At 41.5% G+C, this 22,417-nt stretch overlaps 1 protein-coding gene across 3 annotated transcripts; it reads left to right on the forward strand.

Moving 5' to 3' along the window:
- The first annotated feature begins 863 nt into the window (after positions 1-863).
- LOC125555728 (factor of DNA methylation 2-like) lies at positions 864-5,060 on the forward strand. Of its 3 annotated transcripts, none has more exons than XM_048718587.1 (8): positions 864-1,019; positions 1,621-1,681; positions 2,065-2,295; positions 2,385-2,623; positions 3,078-3,278; positions 3,415-3,624; positions 3,717-3,955; positions 4,690-5,060. In XM_048718587.1, exons 3-8 carry the CDS (start codon positions 2,070-2,072, stop codon positions 4,766-4,768), a joined length of 1,194 nt encoding a protein of 397 aa, XP_048574544.1. In that variant the 5' UTR covers positions 864-1,019; positions 1,621-1,681; positions 2,065-2,069; the 3' UTR covers positions 4,769-5,060. The 3 variants fall into 3 exon arrangements, with proteins under 3 accessions (XP_048574544.1, XP_048574546.1, XP_048574545.1); XM_048718589.1 differs by having other exon boundaries at positions 865-1,019; positions 3,078-3,254; XM_048718588.1 differs by lacking the exon at positions 864-1,019 and adding an exon at positions 1,030-1,200.
- Positions 5,061-22,417: the final 17,357 nt, after the last annotated feature.

Below are 22,417 nucleotides of genomic sequence, written 5' to 3' on the forward strand. Positions count from 1 at the left end.
TGTCCGGTTACTTATGCTTCTATGGAGGATTTGGCATGTCAGAAACGAAGTTGTGCATTCAAAGCCGGCTCCTCCTGTTGATGCATCAGTCCAGTTTCTTGAGAGTTATTTTAATTCCTTGGCAAACTTGAGTGCCGGCCCAGATGCTTATTACGTCAAAGGCAAGATGGTTCCTGCCCAGTGCTTTCCAGAACCGAGAGTGGTCGGTGCTGTACCAATACAAAGCAGTAGCCCTTGGGTCCCCCAAGCGAAGGACGTGTAAAACTAAATACTGATGGATTTGTCTTGAATGGGAGTGCTGGAACTGGCATGGTCTTGCGGGATCATGGTGGTAACATTATCTTCAGCGCTTGCAGATTTGTTTATGATTGCGAGGACGTGCTCGAGTCTGAGTTTTTGGCTATCTAGGAGGGTCTCAGTTTGGCGTTGCAATGGAGCTCACTTTCTATAGATGTTGAGTCTGATTGTGTTGAGGCTGTTGCAATGGCAAAAGACGCGGGTCACAATTTTTCAAGATATGCTTTCTGATTGGAGAGATTAAGCTAAGTATGGGAGAATGAGACTCTTCTATTACTCATATCCGTCATTCGGGCAATTGTGTTAGTCATGCCATGGCTAGTTTTGGTAGAAGGCAGGGCCGAACCATGGTTTGGCTCGGCTCAGCTCTAGATGAAGTCTTATGTATTGCCTCGCGAGAATGTAATCACTAATAATTGAGTAATATAAGAGTTATTTCGCAAAAAAGACTAGTTTTTAGAAATGTGACTAGCATAAAGCTCCTTTGCAGCACACAGAAGACCCCGCCCGTTGCCTGCCTAGTGGTGCGAAGCGTGCCTGGCACGTGCGGCGCAGCCGGCTACATCCCTCGGGTCTCGTCCTCTACTCCTCTTCCCCGTTGCAACGGCGCGCTTCAGCTCCTCACGCGCCATTCCGTTTCCGTCCCCTGGCCCTCCTTCCCCTCCTTGGTATTCTTCCTCCCATGTGCTGATGCGCGAGAAGGGAAAAGCCCCGAAGCTCCGGTACCGCATTCACTTTACCCTCCCCTCCCCTTGCTATTCCCGTTCGTTCTCTGTGCTCCGGGTGTATTCTCGTCGCCTCCGTGTTCTTGTTTGTGCTTAAGCCTCCGTGGACGTTTCTTTGTGGATTCCTGACAGGGCTGAAGGGAGGTTCTTGTCTGTGTGCCAAGAGCCTTTGCTCTCGGTTCGTCAAAATTTCCCACTTCTTGTGTTGTTCTTCTTTCTTTCTTGGAGGGGAGGAAAGGACTGGACCACAGTGTTTCCCCTTACCCAGTCCTTCGCCGCAATTTGGTCTCTTTTTGCAGGTTCCGAACAAATGTTTATTCCGTAACTTGTGTTTTCAACTCTCTTATTTCGGAATCGGAAGCCTAAATTTGTGATTTTGGGATTCATGCCCGGAAGAACAGTTTCTGATCTTGCAACCTTTTTTTGTACGTCCTTTTCGGAAGTTGGAGGAAATGTGTTGCTGCTCTGTTTCCTGGGTTTCTTCCTGGATCATCCCCATCCTATTTTGTTCGTAGATTCGAAATTCAGTTTTTGTGTTTCCTAAAGCCCTAAACCCCTTCAGTCTTTCAGTCACCTAATCGATTGTTTCCCTCTGCAGATCAGTTTGAGGCCGGACCGGCGGTAGTGGAGGCAGCATCTTGGCTGAACCATTTGTAAAGGTGAGGTTTTTTCCTCATCATCTTGGATCGCATGAGCGCATGGCTGTTCCTTCACCTTGGATGATATAACACTTGTGTGTCTGTTTCCTGTGTTTTCCCAATCATAAATTGTGTGAGCTGAAAATGAGGAACATGCCAAGGGGGGCGATTTATGAACTTTAGTGAGAGGGGTGTCTTGTGCTTATTTTCCTATGATGGGTGTTTCTTATCCATTCTATTACTATGTTCATACTGCATATCAATGAGCTATTTTGGTTCATAAAAGCACTTTTAGTTACAAACTAAGCCACAGGTAACCACCACAGCGGCACTAGCACTAGTAGTAGTATAATGTGGTGTAATGTGACTATGTTTGTGATATTCTGTTAGCCATGAACTTGCAGGCTACATGGCAAACAGCAGAGGAAGGGATGTCTCTATTGATGCTTTGACTTCAAAGCTTGAATCCAAGATATACTACCATAGGGATGCCGCTGTCGAGTACCTGGATATCAAGACTATGGTTGATAAAGTTGTAGAAGAAAAGAATAAGCTCTTGGCTGAGAACACCGAATTCCTGAATACTATTGATAAGGTCGTGGAAGAAAAGGAAAAACTCCAGCATGATCATGAAGGTCTGTGAACTTTCATGTTGTTTGAGTTCTGATTCTAAACCAGTTTTGTTAGGATCCTGATGTTTGATGCTGCACTCATTTGGTGGCAGTGATTAATGCGCTGGTGGCACCAATGGCGGAGCAGCTTGAAATGGTAAAGAAGGAGCTTAAAGAAATAAAATATGAGCATGTGGGAGCAAAGGAGGAGCTTGCTGTGGCAAAAGAGCAACTTGCTCAGAAGAACAAAGACCTGAAGGTTCTAAGGAAGAAGCTTCAGGAGAGTGAAGCCATGCACACTCAACATGAGCAGCAAATTGGAAGTGCTTCTGAGCCTGCTCGTTCCAAAATGGTAAACACTAAAAGCCATTTACCACAACTATTTAGAATTTGGATCTTCGGTGGCCTCATAATTTTAATCTTGCAGCATCATCAGCCATTCACCACAACTATTTAGAATTTGGAGCTTCTGACTTAATTCTTCATTTTCTAGATGCACTAACACCTTAATGGTTTTCTATTACTCTATAAACTGACTACCTCTGAACCTTTCCACGTGTTTAGTTTTTTCGCTAGTATTCTACCAAAGCCGATGAAATATCTCTCTTTTTTGGAATCAGTGGCATAAATGCAATGAACAATCATGGAGCACAGAATTTCCTCTGTTTTATTTATGTAGTTTTTTCATTCTTAAACATTGTCGAACTTCTAGGCTGATTCTCTGTCCTTGATAGAATAGCCTCATGTTTGGTATTTTTTCTTGTTGGTCTATGTTTATGATTATAGGAGTCTCTCTGTGTAAGCAGGTAACAAGATTATCACATAAACGGGCTATCTTGCTCCAAGGATCATCGGACAATGACACAGACAGACATCGCTGTAAAAAACAGAGGTCCTATCCGCAGGTGCCAAATGACCCAACCGCTGGCCAGCATTCAGGCAGAGATGACGACCAGGAGGTGGTTAGACAAAAGCTGATCAAGGTTTTCTCATACAAACTTGAACTGGTATATTGCATACATTTTAGGTCCATGATCTTGCAGTGAGGATATGCATATACGCTACATATATAGGTGCTAAATTTGTAAATTTGAGGTGCGTGAGAGCTGGTCGATTAATGTTATATCCAAATTGATATTTCAGGGGTTCTCTGAAATTGATGGTGGACAGTTTATTGGGATAAAGAAAATGGGGAAACTAAATGAGAAGCCATTCCGGGATGCTTGTGCTGTCAAGCTGGCCCCTAAATATGCTGGCGCGAAATCTTCTGAACTGTACACCCTGTGGCAGGAACTACTCGCTAGTCCAAACTGGAAACCCTTCAAATCTGTCATAGTTGATGGCAATCATCAGGTAACTCGTTTACTGAAAGCATCGTTGTAACTTGCAGCATGTGCTTCATTAGTTCTTAAGGTTAACAGATTTTGTGTGGCTTACGTGACTAGGAGGAGGTCATAGATGTTGATGATGATAAGCTGCAAGGACTGAAGATGGCATGGGGAGAAGGACCCTACAATGCTGTCATTAGTGCATTGGTTGAGAGGAAAGAGTACAACACTGATGGAACAGATGATGCCTTCGAGCTATGGAACTATAAGGAAGGGAGGAAGGCCACTCTTGGGGAGTGTGTTGACTGTATCTTGGACAATGTAAAGAAACTCAAGCGGGTCCATCTGACATACAGGTATGGTGTCGGTGATTATAAATTTGTTACAGCCTTGGTAGATGCATCTTGCTGATTTTGTTGTGTATTTTTTTATATGTGCATGTCATGGATCCTTGTTGGAGCATCAGAATTTGTGTTTCAGTTGTGGGCTTGTGGCAGTCACATGTGTCGCGGTCACTGCTTTTGCCTTAAGCATTAGCTTATCTTTAATCATTTAAGGCATCAAAATGTTACTTATTACCATTTGTTAGATTCATGCATATTCTGTTTAGACATCCAGTGTGCTCTGCTGAACTCTGTGTGTTAATGAAAAGTCAGACAGGAAAACACTTCATTTCAAAAATATGTTCAGCCACCCTAAAGGGGAGATGACTATTTGGTATTTATCCTGCTCAGTAAAATAGGACAGTGTTTGTGTCGCTGCAGGGCATGATGACTAGGTCTAGGTGGCTGAAACAACACAACTGACACAACTAAATTTGAATTGCTCATGTGAAATTTCGAGATTCCTTTTAGTGCGGTTTTAACTCAGAAAGGAAGCGGCATGTGGAATCGAAAGGAAGCGGCACGCAGACCTTGCCTCCTCTGATCTAAAACTCATAACATGACGCGTCTATGCAAATATGCATTGTGGATTTCTCTTACATTATCAAAACCATAAACATATTTATCCTTGAGAATCAAGTTTCTACGTTGCCACTGTTTTCCACGTCGAGCTCATGCTTACGGTCTGTTCCTGGCTTCTTGCGTAGGTCCAGGAGAACAATGTGTACTGCCACTGTGAGCATGCATGACCCAGTGAAAGATCTGTCGGCAGCAAGTAATGAATGAAGTCATCAGAGGGAAGTCATGATCTTAGCAGGCTTTTATTTTGCGCAACCATTTCATGCGTCTGATTAGAACTCTGTTGTATCAATATGTCGCTGCTTCGGTGTTACCTTGGTTTCAACTTCTGACAAGAACTCTGATGCATGAATATGTTACTGACTTTGGTGCCATTTTCATTTCACGCTTCTTCTTCAATGTTCTAGTGTTCTCCTTGGAGTGGCTTTTCTTTCTGTTTGATACCTGGTTAGTGAAGAATAATAGCTTGGTCTCAGAATGCTAGTGCGCCCTTGGTTTATTTGACTACGGCAGTAACATTGCTGTCTAGATTGTGGAATGTATCTGAAGGACCTCTTCTTCTATAGTCTTCAGACACACCGGTGGTTACTGCTGAATTTCATTTGTGTGTGTGTGAAATTAATATAGAAGGGAGCCTATTTTTATTGAAAAATATTATCACCATGCATTGTAGGCAATAATTTTTTTATATCATTGTAGACAATAAAGTTTGTGTCAGAGCCCTTACTCTTGCTGTGTGTACACCATCCAACTATTAAAACTGATGCAGAATTCATTAGACCTTTGCTCGCTGATCCATACATGTCCACATGGATGCTATGGCCAACATAATTTATGCTCGTAAATACCACTTCCTCAGTTTCAAAATAATTTAAGTTCTAGCTTTCTCTTGAACTTCTTTAAGTCTGACCAAACCCATAGAAAAATATATTAACATATAGAACACCAAATTAGTGCCATGAAATTACTTATAAATTATATTTTCATATTATGTGTGTATGGTGATGGTGTTGTTGATCTTAGCATATTTTCCTATGTGACTTATGACCAAACTAGAACTTCAATTATTTTAAAATAGAGGTAGTAAAATACAAATCACCAAAAATTGAGATAGCATAGGCGAGGTGAGATTTACTACATTTTTGGGTTAGAAAAGCGGCACACCCGCTAAATCCATCTGCTATTTCAAGGTGGGCTAAGTCATCATAAAAAAAAGGGCTACAATTGCTTTTGACTGATCTTGACTGTGACATGGGCACAAGTGGCGCGTCGCTTGCATCCCTAGTGCAAAGGACCTTGAGTGGAAAGTACAATGGAAACAAAGAAGTAGTCTGATAAAAAAAGGTGGGCGAAGAAGTAGCCTATGGAGTTGGATGTAATTTCTGGTATTTCTGGTATTTCTCGAGTGAGTTCTTTTTTCACATGTTTCGATGACTTTCCAAATCACTTCCACAATTATGTATGAAAGTACACTTGAATTTATATGGTTGTGCGAAACCATGTTTTATGTGTGGTGTTTAAAAAAAAGAATCATATTAGCAAATATAGTTTGGTACTATGCTATTTTTATCAGACGCATGAAATGGTTGCGCAAAAAAAACTCATCGTTCCCCAATACTCTACTAGTCGCATTAAGTTGCATAGGCTGAACTTTATGTCTAACTCTGCATTGGCTCTAATATTGTCAAACGTACAAAACAAATCCCAAATTTATAAGCATTTCTATTCTAGACCGTTCACTAACCTCAATGAGGGTTTCATTATTGTCGCTTCCAAGCATAGTGGTTCTACTAATGTGGTTGCCACATGGATTTGAGGTGCAAATTCATTGATAGTACAATGTGGGTGAAGAAGAAAAGGTAGCTAATGAAAACTTTAGAGTTTGTAGATACATGCCTTGTAAACATTAAGGAAAAAATAAGATTTGTTTGAAAGTTTTTTTCTTCTAATTTGGGATCATGGGAACATGCGATGAATGAGACCACCGGATATATTCTGCCCTGTTCCGAGGCGCATGTGCAGTGTGAGCGACGGCGTCGCCGGCGTTCGGCCGTGCGAGAGAGAGAGAACAAAGGAGGGGGGAGGAGCACGGGAGAGAGTGAGAGGGCCGGGGGAGGTGCGTGTCGACGTCCAGAGAGGCCAGAGCGTCGAGGAGGAGGGGCAGGCAGGCAGGTGGCGTGGCACCCTCGCGCGCGCTGTGCCCTCCCTCGCCTCTGCCTTCCTTCTGGCAGAGGTTGGGGATTACTGGCACGGGCCAGCACAATGCTGGGCCGACACAGTGGCAGGCCAATAGTGCCAGGTAAGTCGGCCCAGGTTAGTGTTTTCCTATTTCTTTCTGTTTTTCTAATTATTTGACTTTGTTTTGATTTAGTTTTCAAACTAAACCATTTTATATGCTTTTGAAAATAGTTATGTGGTTAGATGTAAAATATCTAGAACCACATATAAAGTTTCAGAATTATTGGACATATATTTAATATATAATAAATATAAATCCAATGCAAATATTTACTGAATTAACTCAAATGCCCAAAATAAATATTTCTGAGCTCCCAAAAAATATTGGTTTGAATTTTACCTCTTGCCAATATATTCAAAGAAAAACAGGAACATTTTCTTGGACTTATTTGAAGCAATTTTTATCTTGATCATTTTAAAAAAATGATTTCCGAGGCTTTCAAATATCCCCATTTCAAATATAGTTGAGATTTAAACATGATGCAAACATGACTAGCTAGAATGGAGCATTACCAGAAGCTAGGGATGTCACAACTCGCCTCCACTAAACAAGAATCTCGTCCCAAGATTCAAGCGTAGGGTAAAAGGAAGAGGGGGCTCAAACTATCACAATCTTCATGATCCAAGTGCCCTTCTCAAAGATGTTGATTATTGCATCATATTGATCTTCACGTCTTTGCTTTTGAAATCTTCATTCAACATGATGAGGACAGAAAGAAACTTTACAGGAATCGATCTTCTTGAAGACCGAGCAACTCAAGATTAACTCATGGAGTGAGACGTAAGAACACCTCTTGAGTTGAGACACAAATCACACGTAGGGAGGGGTCGAGAGGAATAGATGACGAAAGTTCATTTTGGTAGGCAACAATTCCACGCTTGAGTAAGATGGTACATGAGTTCAAAGTAGCGAGGAAATAATTGCGATGCTTCCATAACGGGGCACCTTAGGGGAGGTGACTCATAGAATTATTCCCCTAAATGGCAAAAAGAATTACTTTTGATACAGAGATCATTGAACCTCTTCGTACCAGTCTAAGGCAATCTGCAAAAGATTGATTAAAGGAGTTTTGAAGAAATGGCATACTCAGCTCGGAAAGGAAACTACAATTATAGAACAACTCGGCAAATGGAAGGCACATTCCAATTGATACCGAGTGTATAACCTAGTGTCTTAGCATGCTCTCAAGATCTTGAGCATTTCCATATTCGTCAGGGTTTTACCAACATCTGTACCAAAGATCTTGGTGACACCTCGTACTACCATGATGAATAATGAGGGAGAATGCAGATGTAAAGGAAGGCAACACTTCCTCAGATTTCCTCAGATTTCACCTTGACTGGGCCAAGGAAACGAAATCTGGATGATCGACCGAGAGACATTTAGCACCCTGCTTCTAATGTTCTCCGTGATGTACTAGTCACCACGATCATGCTTAAAAGCATCATCGATACGATCATCAAGTAAAGGTCAGACTTTGGGAGCACAAAAATCCATAAGGATCAACTTCTAGTATAGATCATACGAAATCCTCATGGAGAAGATGGTGAAATTGCTCAATCAAGGTACTACAATAGTAGATCTTCCAACTAGGTGTGTCGGCCAGAACATCGACCTTGTCGGAACCCGATACCAAAGTTATCAGGATCCCGATCCTAAGTCACATCGATCTACCATGTAACACATCATATCATTTTGCGGCCTCACGCACGGTATTCCCATGGCTGCAACCTTACCTTGGCCGGGGCCGTTTGAGCCTTTTGGCTCACATATATGATTGTGTCGCTAGCATCCATATGATAGAGAATCCAGGCCGACATGACTAGTTGTAAACCCAAGATGGCACGAACTTACAGGGATAGGCATACGTAACCCAACAATGAAAGTGTCGGTCATCAATGTATGAACCCAAGTCGTAACAACCTACAAGGACTTAAAGGAACAACACGTGACATTTCCTCGAAGGGACAGACACAGGAACAAAGAAGGATACATGCCGGCCAATCTAAGTGTTCTGGAGCAGTAGCAAACTACCATGGCTCAGTGGAAGCACTAGGAGACATTTCCCCATAAGGAATGCTACCAAGAAAAAACAACTAGATGTCGGATCGCACACATACCAAGCATTTCAACAACATACACACAATATGCTCGATATGTGTAAATACAACATGGCATCACAACAAAACTCTACGACTCAAAGTATTTATTCAATAGCCTCTGAGGAGACAGATATTACAAACATGGCTCTCATGACCCAACATACAAGTCATACAAGCAACAAGCAGAAGCATAAACATGTCTGAGTACAGACATCTGAAAAGAAGAAGGCTAGAAAGCCTGATTATCTGCAGGACCCTCCATAGGAACAAGACCTCTGTCTGGGATTCCCAAGCTAATGTCGAAGCCCACGTGGAACTACTAGTGAGACCGAAGTCTCCTCTGCAAAACATAAATTAAGAAAACGTGAGTACAAATGTACTCAACCAGACTTACATCAGAACTAACTACATATGCATCAGTATCAACAAAGGGGTGGTGGAGTTTAACTGCAGCAATCAGTTTTGACTCGGTGGCTATCCTGTACTATGAGTACTTTCTTTGAGGTGGCGCACACTGAAGTAAATGTGCCCTAGAGGCAATAATAAAGTTGTTATTTATATTTACTTATATCATGATAAATGTTTATTATTCATTCTAGAATTGTATTAACCGGAAACTTAGTACATGTGTAAATACATAGACAAACAGAGTGTCACTAGTATGCCTCTACTTGACTAGCTCGTTATTCAAATATGGTTAAGTTTCCTAGCCATGGACGAAGAGTTGTCATTTGATGAACGAGATCACATCATTAGAGAATGATGTGATTGACTTGACCCATCCATTAGCTTAGCACTATGATCGTTTAGTTTACTGCTATTGCTTTCTCCATAACTTATACATGTTCCTATGACTATGAGATTATGCAACTACCGAATACCGGAGGAACACTTAGTGTGCTATCAAACGTCACAACGTAACTGGGTGACTATAAAGATGCTCTACAGGTGTCCCAGATGGTGTTTGTTGAGTTGGCATAGATCGAGATTAGGATTTGTCACTCCGATTGTCGGAGAGGTATCTCTGGGCCCTCTCGGTAATGCACATCACTATAAGCCTTGAAAGCAATGTGACTAATGAGTTAGTTACAGGATGTTGCACTATGGAACGAGTAAAGAGACTTGCCGGCAACGAGATTGAACTAGGTATTGAGATACCGACGATCGAAACTCGGGGAAGTAACATACCGATGACAAAGGGAACAACATATGTTGTTATGCAGTTTGACCGATAAAGATCTTCATAGAATATGTAGGAACCAATATGAGCATCCAGGTTCCGCTATTGGTTATTGACCGGAGATGAGTCTCGGTCATGTCTACATAGTTCTCGAACCCGTAGGGTCCGCACGCTTAACGCTCAGTGACGATCGGTATTATGAGTTTATGTGTTTTGATGTACCGAAGGTTGTTCGGAGTCCCGGATGAGATCACGGACATGACGAGGAGTCTCGAAATGGTCGAGACATAAAGATTTATATATTGGAAGGCTATGTTTGGACATCGGAATGGTTCCGGATGAGTTCAGGCATTTACCGGAGTACCGGGGGGGGGGGGGGGGGGGGGGGGCTATCGGAACCCCCCGGGTAGTCAATGGGCCTTATTGGGCCCTAGTAGGAGAGAAGAGGTGGCAGCCAGGTGGAGGGCGCCCCCAAGCCCAATCAGAATTGGGTGGGAGGGGGGCGGCCCCCCTTTCCTTTCTCCTTCTCCCTCTTCCTTCTTTTCCTGGTGGGACTAGGAAAGGGGGGAGTCCTACTCCTACTAGGAGGAGGAATCCTCCCCCCTTGGCGCGCCTAGAGGGCCGGCCGGCCTCCCCCTCCCTCCTTTATATACGTGGGGAGGGGGCACCCTAGAACACATCAAAGTCGATTGTTTAGCCGTGTGTGGTTCCCCCTCCACAGAATTCCACCTCAGTCATATCGTTGTAGTGCTTAGGCGAAGCCCTGCGTCGGTAACTTCATCATCACCATCATCACACCGTCATGTTGACGAAACTCTTCCTCGACCTCAGCTGGATCTAGAGTTCGTGGGATGTCACCGAGCTGAACGTGTGCAGATCGCGGAGGTGCCGTACCTTCGGTGCTAGGATCGGTCGGATCGTTAAGACATACGACTACATCAACCACGTTGTCATAACGCTTCCGCTTACGGTCTACGAGGGTACGTAGACAACTCTATCCCCTCTCATTGCTATGCATCACCTAGATGGATCTTGCGTGTGCGTAGGATTTTTTTTTGAAATTACTGCGTTACCCAACAATGGCATCTGAGCCAGGTCTATGCGTAGATGTTATATGCATGAGTAGAACACAAAGGAGTTGTGGGCGTGGGTATATACATATTGCTTACTGTCACTAGTTGATTCTTGATTCAGTGGTACTGTTGGATGAAGCGGCTTAGACCGACATTACGCGTACACTTATGCGAGACTGGTTCTACCGACGTGCTTCGCACACAGGTGGCTAGTGGGTGTTAGTTTCTCCAACTTTAGTTGAATCGGATTCAATGAACAGGGTTCTTTCTGAAGATCAAAAAGCAATCACAGTACCGCGTTGTGGTTTTTGATGCGTAGGTAAGAACAGTTCTTGCTCAGCCCGTAGCAGCCACGTAAAACTTGCAACAACAGAGTAGAGGGCGTCTGACTTGTTTTTGCAGGGCATGTTGTGATGTGATATGGTCAAGACATGATGCTAAATTTTATTGTATGAGATGATCATGTTTTATAACGGAGTTATCGGCAATTGGCAGGAGCCATATGGTTGTCGCTTTATTGTATGAAATGCAATTGCCATGTAATTGCTTTACTTTATCACTAAGCGGTAGCGATAGTCGTAGAAGCAATAGTTGGCGAGACGACAACGATGCTTCGATGGAGATCAAGGTGTCAAGCCGGTGACGATGGTGATCATGACGGTGCTTTGGAGATGGAGATAAAAGGCACAAGATGATGATGGCCATATCATATCACTTATATTTGATTGCATGTGATGTTTATCCTTTATCCATCTTATTTTGCTTAGTTCGGCGGTAGCATTATAAGATGATCTCTCACTAAATTTCAAGGTTTAAGTGTTCTCCCTGAGTATCATTGCTACAGTTCGTCATGCCGAGACACCACGTGATGATCGGGTGTGATAAGCTCTACGTTCAGATACAACGGGTGCAAGCCAGTTTTGCACACGCAGAATACTCGGGTTAAACTTGACGAGCCTAGCATATGCAGATATGGCCTCGGAACACTGAGACCGAAAGGTCGAGCGTGAATCATATAGTAGATATGATCGACATAGTGATGTTCACCATTGAAAACTACTCCATCTCACGTGATGATCGGACATGGTTTAGTTGATATGGATCACGTGATCACTTAGATGATTAGAGAGATATCTATCTAAGTGGGAGTTATTAAGTAATTTGATTAATTGAACTTTAATTTATCATGAACTTAGTACCTGATAGTATTTTGCATGTCTATGTTGTTGTAGATAGATGGCCCGTGTTGTTGTTCTGTTGAATTTTAATGCGTTCCTAGAGAAAGCTAAGTTGGAAGATGATGGTAGCAACTACACGGACTGGGTCCGTAACTTGAGGATTATCCTCATTGCTGCACAGAAGAATTACATCCTGGAAGCACCGCTAGGTGACAAACCCACTGCAGGAGCAACGCCAGATGTTGTGAACACCCGGCAGAGCAAAGCTGATGACTACTCGATTGTTCAGTGTGCCATGCTTTACGTCTTAGAACCGGGACTTCAACAACATTTTCAATGCCATGGAGCATATGAGATGTTCCAGGAGTTGAAGTTAATATTTCAAGCAAATGCCCGGATTGAGAGATATGAAGTCTCCAATAAGTTCTACAACTGCAAAATGGAGGAGAATAGTTCTGTCAGTGAACATATACTCAAAATGTCTGGGTACCACAACCACTTGACTTAGCTGGGCGTTAATCTTCCTGATGATAGTGTCAATGACAGAGTTCTTCAATCACTGCCACCAAGCTACAAGAGCTTTGTGATGAACTATAATATGCAAGGGATGGATAAGACGATTCCTGAGCTCTTCGCAATGCTAAAGGTTGCAGAGGTAGAAATCAAGAAGGAGCATCAAGTGTTGATGGTCAAAAAGACCACCAGTTTCAAGAAAAGGGGCAAAGGGAAGAAGGGGAACTTCAAGAAGAACAACAAGCCAGTTGCTGCTCAAGTGAAGAAACCCAAGTCTAGACCTAAACCTGAGACTGAGTGCTTCTACTGCATAGGGACTGGTCATTGGAAGCGGAACTGTCCCAAGTATTTGGCGGAGAAGAAGGATGGCAAAGTGAAAGGTATATTTGATATACATGTTATTGATGTGTACCTTACTAATGCTCGCAGTAGTGCCTGGGTATTTGATACTGGTTCAGTTGTTAACATTTGCAACTCAAAACAGGGGCTACGGATTAAGCGAAGATTGGCTAAGGACAAGGTGACGATGTGTGTGGGAAATGGTTCCAAAGTCAATGTGATCGCCGTCGGTACGCTACCTCTACATCTACCTTCGGGATTAGTTTTAGACCTAAATAATTGTTATTTGGTGCCAACGTTGAGCATGAACATTATACCTGGATCTTGATTGATGCGAGACGGTTATTCATTTAAATCATAGAATAATGGTTGTTCTATTTATACGAGTAATATTTTTTATGGTCATGCACCCTTGATGAGTGGTCTATTTTTTACTAAATCTTGATAGTAGTGATACACAAGTTCATAGTATTGAAGCCAAAAGATATAGAGTTGATAATGATAGTGCAACTTATTTGTGGCACTGCCGTTTATATCATATTGGTGTAAAGCGCATGAAGAAACTCCATTCTGATGGACTTCTGGAATCACTTTGTACTTGCGAACCATGCCTCATGGGAAAGATGACTAAAACTCCGTTCTCTGGAACAATGGAGCGAGTAACAGAGTTATTGGAAATCATACATACTGATGTATGTGGTCCAATGAACATTGAATCTCGCAGCAGATATCGTTATTTTCTCACCTTCACAGATGATTTAAGCAGATATGAGTATATCTACTTAATGAAACATAAGTCTGAAACATTTGAAAAGTTCAAAGAATTTCAGAGTGAAGTGGAAAATCATCGTAACAAGAAAATCAAGTTTCTGCAATCTGTCGTGGTGGTGAATATTTAAGTTATGAGTTAGGACTTCATTTGAAACAATGCGGAATAGTTTCGCAACTCACGCCACCGGGAACACCACAGCGTAATGGTGTGTCCGAACATCGTAATCGTACTTTACTAGATATGGTGCGATCTATGATGTCTCTTACTGATTTAACACTATCGTTTTGGGGTTATGCTTTAGAGACGGCTGCAATCATGTTAAATAGGGCACCATCTAAATCCGCTGAGATGACACCTTATGAACTGTGGTTTGGTAAGAAACCCAAGTTGTCGTTTCTTAAAGTTTGGGGCTGCTATGCTTATGTGAAAAAGCTTCAATCTGATAAGCTCGAACCCAAATCGGAGAAATGTGTCTTCATAGGATACCCAAAGGAGACTATTGGGTACACCGTCTATCATAGATCCGAAGGCAAGATATTCGTTGCTAAGAATGGATCCTTTCTAGAGAAGGAGTTTCTCTCAAAAGAAGTGAGTGGGACGAAAGTAGAACTTGATGAGGTAATTGTACCTGCTCCCTTATTGGAAAGTAGTTCATCACTGAAATCAGTTCCAGTGATCCTACACCAGTAAGTGAGGAAGCTAATGATGATGATCATGAAACTTCTGATCAAGTTACTACCAAACCTCGTAGGTCAACCAAAGTAAGATCCGCACCAGAGTGGTACGGTAATCCTGTTCTGGAAGTCATGTTACTTGACCATGACGAACCTACAAACTATGAGGCAGCGATGATGAGCCTAGATTCCGCAAAATGGCTTGAGGCCATGAAATCTGAGATGGGATCCATGTATGAGAACAAAGTGTGGACTTTGGTTGACTTGCCCGATGATCGGCATGCCATAGAGAATAAATGGATCTTTAAGAAGAAGACTGACGCTGACGGTAATATTACTGTCTACAAAGCTCGACTTGTTGCAAAAGGTTTTCGACAAGTTCAAGGAGTTGACTACTGCTACCTGTTGAGCACTGCGTTGGTTTTCCCTTGAAGAGGAAAGGGTGATGCAGTAAAGTAGCATAAGTATTTCTCTTAGTTTTTGAGAACCAAGGTATCAATCTAGTAGAAGACCACACGCGAGTCACCTCGTACCTACACAAACAAATAAGAACCTCACAACCAACGCGATAAAGGGGTTGGCAATCCCTTCACGGCCACTTGCAAGAGTGAGATCTGATAGAGATGATGATAATAAGATAAATATTTTTGGTATTTTTATGATATAGATTGAAAGTAAAGATTGCAAAATAAAGTAGATGGGAAACTTGTATGATGGAGAATAGACCTGGGGGCCATAGGTTTCACTAGTGGCTTCTCTCAAGATAGCATAAGTATTACGGTGGGTGAACAAATTACTGTCTAGCAATTGATAGAAAAGCGAATAATTATGAGAATATCTAGGCATGATCATGTATATAGGCATCACGTCTGCGATAAGTAGACCAAAACGATTCTGCATCTACTACTATTACTCCACACATTGACCGCTATCCAGCATGCATCTAGAGTATTAAGTTCGTAAGAACAGAGTAACGCCTTAAGCAAGATGACATGATGTAGAGGGATAAACTCATGCAATATGATGTAAACCCCATCTTGTTATCCTCGATGGCAACAATACAATACGCGTCGTTTCCCTTTCTGTCACTGGGATCGAGCACCGCAAGATTGAACCCAAAGCTAAGCACTTCTCCCATTGCAAGAAAGATCATTCTAGTAGGCCAAACCAAACTGATAATTCAAAGAGACTTGCAAATATAAACCAATCATACATAAAAGAATTCAAAGGAGATTCAAATATTGTTCATAGATAGACTTGATCATAAACCCACAATTCATTGGATCTTGACAAACACACCGCAAAAGAAGATTACATCGAATAGGTCTCCAAGAGAATCGAGGAGAACTTTGTATTGAGATCCAAAGAGAAAGAAGAAGCCATCTAGCTACTAGCTATGGGCCTGAAGGTCTGAAGTAAACTACTCACACATCATCGGAGGGGCCATGGAGTTGATGTAGAGGCCCTTTGTGATCAATGCCCCCTCCGACGGATCTCCGGAAAAGGCCCCAAGATGGGATCTCTTGGGTAAAGAAGGTTGCAGCGGTGGAATTAGGTTTTCGTGGTGCTCCTGGATGTTTGCGGGGTACGTGGATATATATAGGAGGAAGAAGTACGTCAGTGGATCAACGAGAGGCCCACGAGGGTGGAGGGCGCGCCTCGTGCCTCGTGGCCACCTCGTTGATTGCTTGACCTCCACTCCAAGTCTCTCGGTTCACGTTTGTTCCAAAAATCACGCTCCCGAAGGTTTCATTCCGTTTGGACTCCGTTTGATATTCCTTTTCGGCGAAACACTAAAATAGGCAAAAAAACAGCAATTTGGGCTGGGCCTCCAGTTAATAGGTTAGTCCCAAAAATAATATAAAAGTGTAAAAATAAGCCCAATAACATCCAAAATAGATAATATAATAGCATGGAGTAATCAAAAATTATAGATATGTTGGAGACGTATCAAGCATATCCAAGCTTAATTCCTGCTCGTCCTCGAGTAGGTAAATGATAAAAACAGAATTTTTGATGTGGAATGCTTCTTAACATATTTCTCAATGTAATTTTTCTTTATTGTGGCATGAATGTTCAGATCCGAAAGATTCAAGATAAAGGTTTAATATTGACATAGAAATAATAATACTTCAAGCATACTAACTAAGAAATCATGTCTTCTCAAAATAACATGGCCAAAGAAAGTTATCCCTACAAAATCATATAGTCTGGCTATGCTCTATCTTCATCACACAAAATATTAAATCATGCACAACCCCGATGACAAGCCAAGCAATTGTTTCATACTTTTTATGTTCTCAAACTTTTTCAATCTTCACGCAATATATGAGCGTGAGCCATGGATATAGCACTATGGTGGAATAGAATGGTGGTTGTGGAGAAGACAAAAAGGAGAAGATAGTCTCACATCAACTAGGCGTATCAACGAGCTATGGAGATGCCCATTAATAGATATCAATGTGAGTGAGTAGGGATTGCCATGTAACAGATGCACTAGAGCTATAAGTGTATGAAAGCTCAACAAAAGAAACTAAGTGGGTGTGCATCCAACTTGCTTGCTCACGAAGACCTAGGGCAATTTGAGGAAGCCCATCATTGGAATATACAAAGCCAAGTTCTATAATGTAAAATTACCACTAGTTTATGAAAGTGACACCATAGGAGACTCTCTATCATGAAGATCATGATGCTACTTTGAAGCACAAGTGTGGAAAAAGGATAGTAACATTGTTCGTTCTCTCTTTTTTATTTGGGCCTTCTTTCTTTTTCTTTTCTTTTGGCCTATTTTCTTTTTTTTTCTTTTTTTAATTTTTCGTCCAGAGTCTCATCCCGACTTGTGGGGGAATCATAGTCTCCATCATCCTTTCCTCACTGGGACAATGCTCTAATAATGATGATCATCACACTTATTTTTTACTTAGGGCCATTTGCATTTCTGTCCCTAACTCGAACCACCTAATCAGATATACCCCTAATTCGAAAGCCTGCTCAAATTTGCCCCTCCGCCGTTAGGTGCCCTTATAGAAATGCCCTTCTACGCCGTTACCGTCCGGTCAAATAACTTTGACCGTCCTGAAAAAAATAGCAAAAAAAATCTAAAAAATCTAAAATTTTGTGAGATCGAAGATACTCATGTGCCCAAGGTGTGTGCAAATTTTCGTGCTATTTGGACATTCCAGGAGCTCGTGGCGAGGAAAAACAGTTAATCTGCACGCTTGTGAACAATAAATTTGAAATAAAATAGCAAGAAAATTTTAAAAAAATATGAAATTTTTTGGTATCAAAGTGGCTTGGGTGCACAAGGTGCTTGCAAGTTTTTGTGATCAAATGACATGCGAGGAGCTCTAGCAAGAAAAAAACAAAATAGTCATTTTTTCCCAAGTTTTTTCTCGAGCCAAATTTTGTTTTTTTCTCCACAAGCCCCTCCAATGTCCAAACACAACAAAAATTTGCACGCAGCTTGCAGACTCGCGCCTCTTTGATGCCAAAAAATTTCATATTTTTTGAATTTTCTTGCTATTTTTTTGAATTTACTGTTCACATGCTTACATATTTATTGTTTTTCCTCTGACACGAGCTCCTGGAATGTACAAACAGCACGAAACTTTTCACGCACCTTGCAAACCTGAGTATCTTTGATCCCACAAATTTTCAGATTTTTTAGAATTTTTTTGCTATTTTTTTCCAGGACGGTCAAAGCCCTTTGACCTGCTTTGACCGGACGATAACGACATAGAAGGGTATTTCTGTAAGTGCACCTAACGGCGGAGGGGCAAATTTGAGCAGGCTTTGAAATTAGGGGTAAATCTGAGAGTGGGCGCAAATTAGGGGCATAGATGTAAATTCCCCTTTTACTTACAACTCAATACTTAGTACAAAATATGACTCTATGTGAATGCCTCCGGCGGTGTACCGGGATATGCAATGAATCAAGAGTGACATGTATGAAAGAATTATGAACGGTGGCTTTGCCACAAATACGATGTCAACTACATGATCATGCAAAGCAATATGACAATGATGAAGCGTGTCATAACAACGGAACGGTGGAAAGTTGCATGGCAATATATCTCGGAATGGCTATGGAAATGCCATAATAGGTAGGTATGGTGGCTGTTTTGAGGGAGGTATATAGTGGGTTTATGGTACCGGCGAAAGTTGTGCGATACTAGAGAGGCTAGCGATGATGGAATGGTGAGAGTGCGTATAATCCATGGACTCAACATTAGTCATAAAGAACTCACATACTTATTGCAAAAGTTTATTAGCCCTCGAAGCAAAGTACTACTATGCATGCCCCTAGGGGGATAGATTGGTTGGAAAAGACCATCGCTCGTCCCCGACCGCCACTCATAAGGAAGATAATCAATAAATACCTCATGCTCCGACTTCGTTACATAATGGTTCACCATACGTGTATGATACGGGAATCACAAACCTCAACACAAGTATTTCTACTAATCCACAACTACCCACTAGCAATTGTGGAAGGGTGAGGGTGCGTATAATCCATGGACTCAACATTAGTCATAAATAACTCACATACTTATTGCAAAAATCGATTAGTTATCGAAACAAAGTACTACGCGCATGCTCCTAGGGGGATAGATTGGTAGGAAAAGACCATCGCTCGTCCCCGACCGCCACTCATAAGGAAGGCAATCAATAAATAAATCATGCTCCGACTTCATCACATAACGGTTCACCATACATGCATGCTACGGGAATCACAAACTTCAACACAAGTATTTCTCAAATTCACAACTACTCAACTAGCATGATGATACGTCTCCAATGTATCTATAATTTTTGATTGCTCCATGCTATATTATCTTCTGTTTTGGATGTTTATGGGCTTTATTATACACTTTTATATTATTTTTGGGACTAACCTATTAACCCAGAGCCCAGTGCCAGTTTCTGTTTTTCCTTGTTTTAGAGTATCACAGAAAAGGAAAATCAAACGGAGTCCAATTGACCTGAAACTTCACGGAACTTATTTTTGGAAGGAAAGCAACCCGGGAGACTTGGAGTCCACGTCAAGGAAGCTTCGAGGAAGCCACGAGGTAGGGGGGCGCGCCCTCCACCCCCGTGGGCCTCTCGTGGCTCCCCTGACGTACTTCTTCCGCCTATATATCCCCATATACCCTAAAACGATCGAGGAGCACAATAGATCGGGAGTTCCGCCGCCAGAAGCCTCTGTAGCCACCGAAAGCCAATCTAGACCCGTTCCGGGACCCTGCCGGAGGGGGAATCCCTCTCCGGTGTCCATCTTCATCATCCCGATGCTCTCCATGACGAGGAGGGAGTAGTTCTCCCTCGGGGCTGAGGGTATGTACCAGTAGCTATGTGTTTGATCTCTCTCTCTCTCTCGTGTTCTTGATTTGGCACGATCTTGATGTATCGCGAGCTTTGCTATTATAGTTGGATCTTATGTTTCTCCTTCCCCTCTACTCTCTTGTAATGGATTGAGTTTCCCCTTTGAAGTTATCTTATCGGATTGAGTCTTTAAAGATTTGAGAACACTTGATGTATGTCTTGCCGTGCGTATCTGTGGTGACAATGGGATATCACGTGATTCACTTGATGTATGTTTTGGTGACCAACTTGCGGGTTCCTCCCATGAACTTATGCATAGGGGTTGGCACATGTTTTCGTCGTGATTCTCTGGTAGAAACTTTGAGGCACTCTTTGAGGTTCTATGTGTTGGTTGAATAGATGAATCTGAGATTGTGTGATGCATATCGTATAATCATACCCACGGATACTTGAGGTGACATTGGAGTATCTAGGTGACATTAGGGTTTTGGTTGATTTGTGTCTTAAGGTGTTATTCTAGTACGAACTCTAGGGCTGTTTGTGACACTTATAGGAATAGCCCAACGGATTGATTGGAAAGAATAACTTTGAGGTGGTTTCGTACCCTACCATTATCTCTTCGTTTCTTCTCCGCTATTAGTGACTTTGGAGTGACTCTTTGTTGCATGTTGAGGGATAGTTATATGATCCAATTATGTTATTATTGTTGAGGGAATTTGCACTAGTGAAAGTATGAACCCTAGGCCTTGTTTCCTATCATTGCAATACCGTTTACGCTCACTTTTATCATTAGTTACCTTGCTGTTTTTATATTTTCAGATTACAAAAACCTTTATCTACCATCCATATACCACTTGTATCACCATCTCTTCGCTGAACTAGTGCACCTATACAATTTACCATTGTATTGGGTGTGTTGGGGACACAAGAGACTCTTTGTTATTTGGTTGTAGGGTTGTTTGAGAGAGACCACCTTCATCCTACACCTCCTATGGATTGATAAACCTTAGGTCATCCACTTGAGGGAAATTTGCTACTGTCCTACAAACCTCTGCACTTAGAGGCCCAACAACGTCTACAAGAAGAAGGTTGTGTAGTAGACATCACATGACTCTAATATCACCATCTCCATATCTCAAAACAATCATCAAGTATCAAACTTCTCTTAGTATTCAATGCACTTATATGAAAGTTTTTATAATGCCATGTTGTTCTAAAGGACTTTCAAAATAATATAAGTGAAGCATGAGAGATCAATTATTTCTATAAAATAGAACCACCGCCGTGCTCTAAAAGATATAAGTGAAGCACTAGAGCAAAAACTATAAAGCTCAAAAGATATAAGTGAAGCACATAGAGTATTCTAATAAATTCCAATTCATGTGTGTCTCTCTCAAAAGGTGTGTACAGTAAGGATGATTGTGGTAAACTAAAATTCAAAGACTCAAATCATACAAGACGCTCCAAGCAAAACACATATCATGTGGCGAATAAAAATATAGCTCCAAGTAAAGTTACCGATGAACGAAGAAAAAAAGAGGGGATGCCTTCCGGGGCATCCCCAAGCATAGGCTTTTTGGTGTCCTTGGATTTACCTTGGGGTGCCATGGGCATCCCCAATCTTAGGCTCTTGCCACTCCTTGTTCCATAATCCATCAAATCTTTACCCAAAACATGAAAACTTCACAACACAAAACTTAAAAGAAAATCTTCGTGAGCTCCGTTAGCGAAAGAAAACAAAACACCACTTCAAGGTACTGTAATGAACTCATTCTTTATTTATATTGGTGTTAAACCTACTCTATTCCAACTTCTCTATGGTTTATAAACTCTTTTACTAGCCATAGATTCATCAAAATAAGCAAACAACACACGAAAAAAATAAAATCTGTCAAAAACAGAACAGTCTGTAGTAATCTGTAACTAACGCATACTTCTGGAACCCCAAAAATTCTAAAATAAATTTCTAGACGTGAGGAATTTATCTATTAATCATCTAAAAAAAATTAACTAAATAGAACTCTCCAATAAAAAATGGCAGAAATTCTCGTGAGCGCTAAAGTTTCTGTTTTCTACAGCAAGATCAAAAAGACTTTCCCCAAGTCTTCCCAACGGTTCTACTTGGCACAAACACTAGTTAAACACAATAAACACAACCAAAACAGAGACTAGATAAATTATTTATTACTAAACAGGAGCAAAAATCAAGGAATAAAAATAAAACTGGGTTGCATCGCAACAAGCGCTATCGTTTAACGCCCCTAGATAGGCATAAAAGCGAAGATAGATCTAGGTTTTGCCATCTTTGGTAGGCAATACATAAGTGGCTATCATAATAGATTCATATGGTAATTTAATTTTCTTTCTAGGGAAGTGTTCCATCCCTTTCCTTAACGGAAATTGGAATTTAATATTCCACTCCTTCATATCAATAATTGCACCAATCGTTCTAAGGAAAGGTCTA

Source organism: Triticum urartu, chromosome 5 (genome assembly GCF_003073215.2).
Source record: "Triticum urartu cultivar G1812 chromosome 5, Tu2.1, whole genome shotgun sequence".
NCBI classification, from domain to species: Eukaryota; Viridiplantae; Streptophyta; class Magnoliopsida; order Poales; family Poaceae; genus Triticum; species Triticum urartu.

Coding starts and splice junctions, on each gene's coding strand:
- LOC125555728 (XM_048718587.1), top strand. CDS start 2,070: ATGGCAAACAGCAGAGGAAGGGATGTCTCTATTGATGCTTTGACTTCA. Junction 2,624..3,077: donor AGCCTGCTCGTTCCAAAATG/GTAAACACTAAA, acceptor CTGTGTAAGCAG/GTAACAAGATTATCACATAA. Junction 3,956..4,689: donor CGGGTCCATCTGACATACAG/GTATGGTGTCGG, acceptor CTTCTTGCGTAG/GTCCAGGAGAACAATGTGTA.